The sequence below is a fragment of the Opisthocomus hoazin genome, chromosome 7 (assembly GCF_030867145.1).
Source record: "Opisthocomus hoazin isolate bOpiHoa1 chromosome 7, bOpiHoa1.hap1, whole genome shotgun sequence".
Taxonomy (NCBI): domain Eukaryota; kingdom Metazoa; phylum Chordata; class Aves; order Opisthocomiformes; family Opisthocomidae; genus Opisthocomus; species Opisthocomus hoazin.
The window spans coordinates 47,967,749-47,976,528 of NC_134420.1; the positions used below are offsets into that span (position 1 = coordinate 47,967,749).

Here is an 8,780-nt window from a genome sequence, read left to right on the forward strand (position 1 = left end):
CTACCCAGCGCGTTACTTACGCTCCGAGGTAGTTATTGCCTGCAGGAACAGCACCGTGCTGTCCTTCATGGTGCCACCAGCAGCACTTCTCAGATGCTGCACGTTTGAGTCCGGCACCCGTGAGCTTTGGGATGTGTCTCCCCATGATCCTCCCGACGGCTGCTACACTTGCTTTGAGCTGTGCTTCAGAGTGAACCGACCCAAGGCATCGGGGTGAGGGTGCAGGTTTTAGCGAGGACGCTGGTTACTGGGGGCTGCTCGGCCCCGCAGGGACACCGGCAGCAGGAGTAAGCCCTTTTGCTGTAGTGTTATTCTTTTCCCAACAAAAGGCAAGAAATTCCAGGGTAACACACTAGAGCAGAAGTTACCAAATAGCTTTCTAGGGGTGTAAAGCGGCAACATAAAACTATGCGTTTATTTAAAAATTGATCAAGTAAATTCGGTGGTGGGGTTGTAAAATATACAAACGTCAAGAAATGAATGCACAAACAGAAGCAGGAAATCTGGGCAGCCACATCACGATGGGGGGGAACCACTGTGAAACTGCCTGTGTTTCGGAGCGCCCATCCTGCCCCGATGTTCTCACGTGCTTCCTCACCCCTGCAGCCACGCTGCCTGCAGGTCACCCCATGCACTCCTCTGACGCTGGAGCTGGGATTCTCCTCTCCCATGACGCTTGCTGTGCTCTGGTACCCAGCTGGCACCTTGCAGCACATCCAGCACCACCTTCACCTCCTCCCAATCCTCTTCTCCTCAAGTGTTTTGCACAGGGATGTCGTTGCTCATCCGTAGCTAGACACTGCTGCCCTCCCCTGCCTCTCCCAGGACCTCCCTCCTCTCCACAGCCTTTCCCTCCCCGCTGCTGCCTCTGCCAGGAGGAGAGAGCCCTTAACACAGAACGCTTCGCCATGATCCGTCGGTGGAAAAGTGGCCGCCGAGTCCTGGTCACAGGGAGAAGAAACCTCCTTGGGTTTACACCCCTACAGAAATGGGGCTGCAGACCTCAGGGCCCAGCACCTCACCGGCTTGTGTTAAAACCCACAGGGACTGGCAGGCCCCAGATAACGTGCTCCTCTTCCACCATGGGCAGGCTGCGGAGCCAAGGTGCTTGGGGCAGTTTTGCCAGCAGCAGCAGGGTGTAAGGGGACGCGAGGGGGTGTCTGACATGGCGCTTTCCCCCAAGGTGAGGGGCTGGTGGGGCCAGTTGCGCACCCTGCTCTCCTCCAGCATCATGGGTAGCACTGCCGGGGAGTGGTCGCTCCTGGGATGCTCCCACCAGTACACACTCATCTGCTTGGCCACAGCTCGCCGCTGCGCGGGGGGCTCTTGCCAAACAGCATAGGGGAAGGCGGGGGGGGGGGGAGTGTTGTTCATGCTGGCTACAACAAACACTGTTTTTACATCTCCCAGACAGGGTTAGCTATCCCCATGGGGTGCCTGAAATGCTGGCATTCACTAACTGTTTTCTTTGGCCACTGGCATGTTGCATCCGGACAGAAACGGAGGCGTGCTGTTGGACTGGGCACGTCCACCGGTCTGCTGCGCCAAGAAAACTTTGCCCGCTGCTAGGACCTCTGCCTGCTTTATAAACAGAAAGGCTGTTTGCCCTGAGCTGTGGCCCTCTGGAGAAGAGAAGGAAGGCGGCTCACCCAGGGTAATCAGAGAGCTGGGGCAGGGAGATTTCCCAGGCTCCAACCTGATGGCTTCACCTCCATCCCTCCCCTCAAGGGTCTCCGGCAGGACTGCACCGGTTTTGAGCAGGGGAATAAAACACACAGCATAAAATCCCAGCACCTGAGGCAAGTGATAGACCTCACCTGCTGTCTTACAGGCCAAAGAGAAAATATTCAGAGGAATGGATACCGTACAGAGTGCCCAGGTGCTCAGCACACGGTGGCTGCACACAGCACCCGGGGCTGCTCTCACAGAGACTCAGCTGCGGAGCCGTTCCTGGCAGCAGCCGGCGGCTTTGAACCCTTCCGGGATGTCGCTGTCCAGTTTGGAAATGATTTTGTAAATGGGTTTCTTCCAGGAGGGGTCGGCGTCCTTGCCCGCCCTGACAGCGCTGAAGAACTCCCGCAGCGTCAGGCTGGCCACCTCCAGGAACCGCCCCGGCACCTGCGGCGAGATGGGCATCAGCCCACGGCACCGCCGGGTCCCCAGCTCCCCCTCGCCCCGGCAAACCCCATCGCCCCGCCGCCCCTGCCCCCCGGCTCCCCCTCCTCACCTCAAAGTCGTTCCCCTTGTTATAGTGCGTGTTGAGGGCGCGGAACAGCTCCGACTCCCGGGAGACCCGGAGGGTGCCAGCGTCCACGACGCCCTCCAGCAGGGCCTGCCGGGCAAACTTCTCCACCTGGATGTAGTAAAACTCGCGGAAGTTGCTGAACCACTTGATGAGCTGGGAGGTGATGCAGCGGCTGAACTGCCGGGGGAAGAGCCCGAGGACGGGCGTTACGCCGGCGTGGAGCCTCCCGACCCGTGAGCCCCCGCCAGCCCAGCCACGCACCGCTGGCCTGGCCCCAAACCCAGCCCTGCCCCGGGGGTGCCGAAGCACCAGCCAGGACCGTGACGCTGGGGTGTCTGCAGTGCCTCTCCCTGCGGAGGCTCGGATCCCAGCCGCCCTGCCGGGGGGAGGCACGTTCGTGATGTTCTTTAATCCCAGCACCTCGACTGCGCAGAGCGAAGACCTGGCAGCCCGGGTCTGCCATGGCCCTGAGCACCCTCTCCGGGGCAGCCCCTGCTGAAGCAGGTGCCATCCCTCCACTCCCGCCAGCGAGGTGGGGGGACACGAGAGCGTCCCCTTCCCTGCAGCTCCCCCAGCAAGGCGGGCTGGGTACCCTGCCTGGCACTGGCGCCGGGAGCTGCCGTTTCACCTGCACGTCGAGGAAGTATGTCTTCAGCAGAGAGGAGCTGGGGTAGCGGGTGAAGAAAAACATCAGCTTGGCCTTCTTTAGGTGGCCGGGGGTCAGCGCCTCCTGCATCTGCCTCAGTGTCAAGGAAAGCCTGCACGCAGCAGCCCCCCCGGCATGCACACGCCTGGTGCCCACGTAACCCGTCCCCCCTGCCCGGCCGTGGGGCAGAGGGGATTCATCCCTGGCTGGGCAGCCACGGGCTTTTCCCTTTGGAATCCCCAGGGAAGTTTCCCAGGCTGGTGGGAACACGGGTTTCCACAAGACACCTGTTCCCGGTGCAGGATGACGGGACCGCCAGGATGTCCTCAGAGCAGGCTTGGGAGCTCCTGACTTCTACCCCCAGCTATGCTACGGCATCTTACCAGCCCTGGGGACCAGCAGTGCCCCTCCGCAGCTCCAGACCCCTTTCCTGCCCACCCCTTCTTAGCCCCCTGCAGAGCAGGGCCCTGGGGAGACTGGCAGGGGCTGTGCCGGGCTGTGGCTCCAGGAGACAAGGGTAGCACGGACAAGCCCAGGGACCCCTCTAGCTCCAGCCAAGCCCAGAGACCTCGCCAGCTGCCCCCAAAGGATATATGGGTGGAGACCAAAGGCACCCCGTCCATCGCAGCCTGCAGCTCCCCGCCGCCATCCCTGCCAGCCGGCAGCAGCGCCAGGCTCTCCACATCAGTAGGGCCCAGGGGCAGGGGATGCTGCTGCTGCTGCTGTCTCACAACCGACGACCTCAGTTTGACAGTTCCCCAGTGCAGGCTGAGGGGCTCCAGAGGACCTCTCTCTGGATCAGAGGGTCTCCCGCGAGAGCTGCTGCCCCAGAGGCTGTGCTGGCCACAGCCCAGCAGCTGGCTCAGCAGCTGGCTATCCTGGACAGGGGTGGCTGAGCCCAGCAAATAACCCATGCTGGGGACCTGAGGGGGTTTTCTGACCCTCTTTGAGCTGAAGGACCCAGCATGAGAGCCCAGGCTCTTCCCCGAAACTCCTGACAGAGCCTCAGCCTGGGTTGAGCCCAGCAAGCCTGGTGCGTTCATAGGAGATGGCTTAGCAAGCGGCTTTCGAAATTTCCCAGCAGCAAAATGCTCTCTCCTGTCATCCGGCCCCAGCACCGGGAGGCTGTGCTGCTGCTGCAGCAGGTGGCTGGGTGCCTTCGGCCAGACGGTCTTCAGGACAGAGTCCACCACCCTGGATGTTACCCCAGCCAGCTCATGTTTCAGTGCCTGCGAGAGGACCCTTGCTGCCAAGGGCAGGTCACCTGTGTTGCCTCTGTCCTCGTCATCCTCTGGCCCATGCACCTCCAGGACGCTCCTCCAGAGAGGCACTTTGCACAGGTCACTGGTGGCCATGGCACTGTCCTTGTCCGTTCTGCCTCCAGGCTTTCCAGGCAGCGGATGCACTTTCTCGGCACTTTCCTGGGTCTGTGCAGCGTCCCCAGAGTCGCAGACTTGGGAGAACTTCTCCTGAAGCCGCCTCAGCTGCTGCTCTAAAAAGCAGAGCTGCTCCTTGAGCTGCTGGCAGCCCTCGGCATGGGGGCTGCCCCCCATGGGAGCTGCTTGCCCGGCCACCCCCACGCCCTGCTGGGGCACCCTCGGCTTCCTCTTGCTCTCCCGGGGCATCTCGCCACTCCTCTCCCTCTCGTGCCCAAAAGCTGCCTGCAAGCTGGGGCCAAATGCCTGGGGGGTTGGTGGGAGGCTCATGCCTTGGATGATGCTCTCCACCCTGGCCCTCTTGGCTCGTAGGTGCTGGTCGGAGAGCTGGTCTCGTAGGTGCTGGTCAGAGAGCTGGTCCCTGTTGCCAGCACAGGGCACGGGAGCCAGGGCACAGGTCCTGGGGAAAGCCAGGGCTTGAGCTTCTTCCCCAGGAGATGCACCATGCTCGTAGTCCTGAGGCAGGGCCACTGCCTGAGAGGGAGGGAAAAGGGTGGTGGGATCCAGGCTCCTGCCAACCGTCGGGTGGCTGAGGAGCTGTGATATCAGGGACGCACTGGGGGAAGGCAAGAGAGACTTGGTCTGGAAACAGGGCTCCAACTTCAGCCCCTGGCCATGCCCTGAAGCGGCACAGCCTCTGTCCTGCTCAGAGCCAGCCCTGCCATCCATGGTCTCTTCTTCCTGCCTGGACACCAGAGAGCTGACCCTCAGCTGGCTGGGTATCATTTCCAGCGACCGACTGGCAGGCTTCCCAGGTGTTTGGTTTCTGCCTGCTGGCAGCACGGTGCTGGAGAAAGAGCAAGAAACATCAGTGAGCAGGACCCCATGCAGCAGCTCGCACACGGCCAGAGATTTTTTCCTCCCAGATTTCCAGGGCATCCCTGCTCCCCTGCAAAATCTCTTCCACCAGGGAATGACCCAGGCAGAAACCTCCAGACACGGCAAAACCTGTGAGCAGGCTGTGGGTTGTTGCACAACAGCAGCAGTGCCCGGGGTGCTGTCACAGCTCCCACCTGCCAGCCAGGTGTTCATCGTGCCCGGAGCACATTTCACGTGGTTTCGGCCCTGGATGTGCCCGGCAGCGCGGACTTCCCACGCCGCCAGCCGTGCCCACAACGGAGACGCTTGGGGAAACTCCCCTCTGGGCTTGTGGACTCCAGTACACGGGTGGTGAGCACCAGACAGAGCCCTCTGTTACGTGTGCCTGGGAAAAGGGGGTTTGGGTGCTCCTGGGCACTGGCAGGGCACGGGGACAGCAGCTACACCCCTGCCAAAGGCGTTCACGGCGCAGTGCTTCTGCCGGCACCCAGCACCCACCACCACAGCCCCGATGATGGGCGGCCGTGCTGGGGGGCCGGGGCGGCACAAACAGGCTGGTGGGAAGGGGCACAGCGAGGGTGAAAGTGTGACGTGACCTGCTGTGAGCGGGACACACTGGGACGTTCAGGCTAACGCAGCACAGTGCTCCTAAGTCCTTGTTAAAACACAGAATAAAAGGAATGGGGATGGGGACGGGGATTACCGGAGAAGAGAAAAACTACTGAGCCAGCAGCCCCCAGCTTAAAATTGTCATGCTGACTCCAAGCAGGAATGCACCCCCTCCGCTTGCTCATTCGCTTGGACAGCTTTGCAAAAGAAGGCGCAAAAGCTCGTATCCTGGGCAATTACGGAGTAACCCTCCCTCTGGGATCCTTGCTCCTCATCCACATTAATGAGCAGTAGCTTTGCATCCCTGAAGTAGGACGGTTTATGTCTTTTTCAGACACCTTTAAAGTGTCTGACGTTCTTTTGCTATACTTGGAAACGTCTGATCATTTTCAACACCATCAGTCTCTTGTCCCCACGACTGTCTGCCCCGCGATGAGTCCCTCAGGCTAATAAGCAGTGTGGAAATCGGGTTTCTACTCACTGGTTTTTAGCAGGTTGCGTTTCTTCAAACAGCCTTTTATTGCAGGCAGGTATCTGGGAGAGCTTTACCTTTTGCAGAGCTCTAGCCTTGACAAACAAAGTACTTTCTGGGCTGTCCTACACCACTGGTTGCTTTCTGTGTTGTCTCCCCACCCCTCCCAACCATTAGGATTCCATTTTTCTAACAGTCTGTCGTGAGGGACATTAAAACTGCTTGGTTTACCCGTGGCCAGCACGAGGCCAGGGTGCCAGCAGCTCCCAGCATCACCTCCCACCCTTGTATAAGGAGCTTCACTGTTGCCTGTGGCTGCCTCTTAGCCTGCCTGCTGCTTCCAGCAAAGCCACGCAGCAGATGCAAGGCAGCCGTAGATTTCGTCCACCCTTCAGCCTTTCTGCACGGCATGGGCACAAGACAGCTGGTCCTGCAGCCTCACTTTTGCATGCATCTGTTACAGAAACACCTTCTTTTGGTGCTTGGTCACAATTCCTCACCTCCTCTGTGTTCAACAGCAAGGTCAGGCAGCTTACCCATCCCCGACGCTGAGGCTTCCCAGCCCCGGACGCCCAGGGCAATCCACCCCTCGTAAGCAGGTCGACTCAGAGCTGGCAAGAAGTCCTCCACTTGCCTAAGGCTTCCAGCACCACCTTCTTTCTGCCAGAGATCTGGAGAGCGGGAGTAGAGCCTGCGGTCCCAGGCCACAGCAGCCCGCCGCGGGTGGGCTCAGCTCCCCCCCGCAGCCTCCCCAGCGCCGCGGGACCAGGAGGTCCTGCCCCAAGCAAACGGCTCCCTCCCGCTGATGCAGCCCTTTCCCTGCTGAGTTAGCAGATGCGTACTTCGGTTCCTTTCTACCAGCCTTCACCGGTGCCACCTTCCAAACCACTAAAAAGCAGCCAAGGCTTCTCTTACCTGAAGGAAAAGACTGAGGAATGAAACGAAGATGCTCAGAAGGCAAGCGTGTCCTCTCCAAAGCAGGAGCCACCCAACGCGGGGTCCCCAGGTGCTGCTCAGTGGGAGAGCCGAGCACGGAGTAGCCGGCTGCCCCTCCAGCACTGCGAATATCCCCGCAGAGCCTTCCCCAGCCACCGCACCCCTCCGCCTTCAGTGAGCGGTGCCCGACCGCAGCCGCTCGCACCGCTCCGTCCCGCTCACCCGGCTCCGGGTTGCAGGGAGCGCAGCACCCGAGGGCCGGCGGCCGGGGGCTGCGGGGTGCCGGGAGGCAGCACCGCGTCCTCTCGCTGCGCTCAGGTCCTTTAAAGAGGGAGTGGGGAGGCCGGAGGCAGCCAACCGGCGGGGAACGACTTCTGAATATGCAGATGGACGCCCAGGAGGTCATGTCCAGCGTCGGGGTCCGGCCACCTTCCCCGCCGCTCGGCCGTCTCCCCGGCTCGTAGACCCTGGGGTCGGGCGGGTGAGCGCTGGTGCCAAAGTGCAGGCTGCCCTGCTGGGCAGAGGGCCAGAGGAGCAACTCCCCCCTACAATTTGGCCTGGAAACCCCATCCAGCACCCAGGATGGTGAACCGTTCGTGAGATGAGGCAAATACACTCGCCTAGAGGCAAGCAGTGCCACAGGCAGGGAAAGAGCCGGCCCAGAGCTCCGGGTGCTGCCCAGCTCCCACGGAAAGCACCCAGGCACTTCCAGCATCCCCCGCCATGGGGACACGCAGGCGTTTCAGCTGGGCTGGAGGTCTGCGGTGTAGGGCATGGCCGGGAAACGGAACACAGCAAAAGCAGCAACACTGGGTCCCTTGCTTATGGCAGGGTGCTTTAGAGACACTGCCGCAGAGCCGGCACCGCTCTCAGCTGAGCACGCCCCGGCCCCACACCCACCCGCCCCAGGGGCACGCGTGGCTGGGAGACGCTTCGTGCTGGGGCAGCCGTGGGGTGGGTGGACAAAGCCTAGCCACACGCACAGCTCCTGGGGCGTCGCCTGCTTTGCCTCCACGCACCCACTGAACATGGTGATGTTTGGTGAGTTCATGTGGTAGGCAGGAGGCTGTGGTTAAAAGCAGCTGACATCGGGCAGTCTCGTTCGAGGATATTAGCCCTCGAAAGACAGATTGTGGAGAAATCCCTGGCAGAGGGCCTTTCTGGCTCGGCTGCCTTTTACTAAAGCAGTCAGCACATCCTCAAAGCCTCAGAGACTCTGCCCTGTTGATTTTTATTCAGCCTCTTTTCTTTGAAAATGATCCCAAGGATGTTTGGTGGGAATTTATATTAGGAGACTATTTTGAAGGTTGCAGTTTACCATTCATACATTATTCAGCAGTGGCTAAATTAAGGATGGGTGCCTGACCTGGACTTGGCTCCTTGAGAGTTGCCTGGCTGCCAGACAGCCTTTTATGACTATCTCAAGTTAATTCTCAGATTCTGCAAATGGGTTCCTCGGGTTTTCTTCCAGTGGTTCCCTGCCTGGAACCAGGCAGAAACCAGAAGATGCCTGAGGGATTCTCAAATGTTTTCAACATACAGACCACATCTGAGGAACAGGGCTTACTTGTGGACTCATTTGCCTGTTTGCTGTGGTGAGATGACCTCCTTGCCCAC

The 8,780-nt window shown here is 60.4% G+C and overlaps 1 protein-coding gene across 3 annotated transcripts; it reads right to left on the bottom strand.

Moving 5' to 3' along the window:
• Positions 1–387: 387 nt before the first annotated feature.
• Positions 388–7,605, bottom strand: PROX2 (prospero homeobox 2). Of its 3 annotated transcripts, XM_075425575.1 has the most exons (4): positions 3,485–5,337; positions 2,874–2,981; positions 2,228–2,422; positions 388–2,118 (listed from the first exon to the last, which is right to left on the bottom strand). In XM_075425575.1, the coding sequence occupies exons 1-4, from the start codon at positions 5,204–5,206 to the stop codon at positions 1,933–1,935; spliced, it is 2,211 nt and encodes a 736-aa protein (XP_075281690.1). In that variant the 5' UTR covers positions 5,207–5,337; the 3' UTR covers positions 388–1,932. The 3 variants fall into 3 exon arrangements, with proteins under 3 accessions (XP_075281690.1, XP_075281689.1, XP_075281688.1); XM_075425574.1 differs by lacking the exons at positions 388–2,118; positions 2,228–2,422; positions 2,874–2,981 and adding exons at positions 6,764–6,898; positions 7,143–7,605 and having other exon boundaries at positions 2,990–5,114; XM_075425573.1 differs by lacking the exons at positions 388–2,118; positions 2,228–2,422; positions 2,874–2,981 and adding exons at positions 6,764–6,898; positions 7,143–7,605 and having other exon boundaries at positions 2,990–6,681.
• Positions 7,606–8,780: the final 1,175 nt, after the last annotated feature.

Excerpts from the sequence above, each read along its gene's own strand:
- PROX2 (XM_075425575.1), bottom strand. The coding sequence starts at position 5,206 with ATGCCCTGGAAATCTGGGAGGAAAAAATCTCTGGCCGTGTGCGAGCTG. Across the intron at positions 2,982-3,484 it reads TGCCTTTGGTCTCCACCCAT|ATGCAGGAGGCGCTGACCCC; the intron begins ATATCCTTTGGG and ends ACACTGAGGCAG. Across the intron at positions 2,119-2,227 it reads ACAAGGGGAACGACTTTGAG|GTGCCGGGGCGGTTCCTGGA; the intron begins GTGAGGAGGGGG and ends ATCTCGCCGCAG.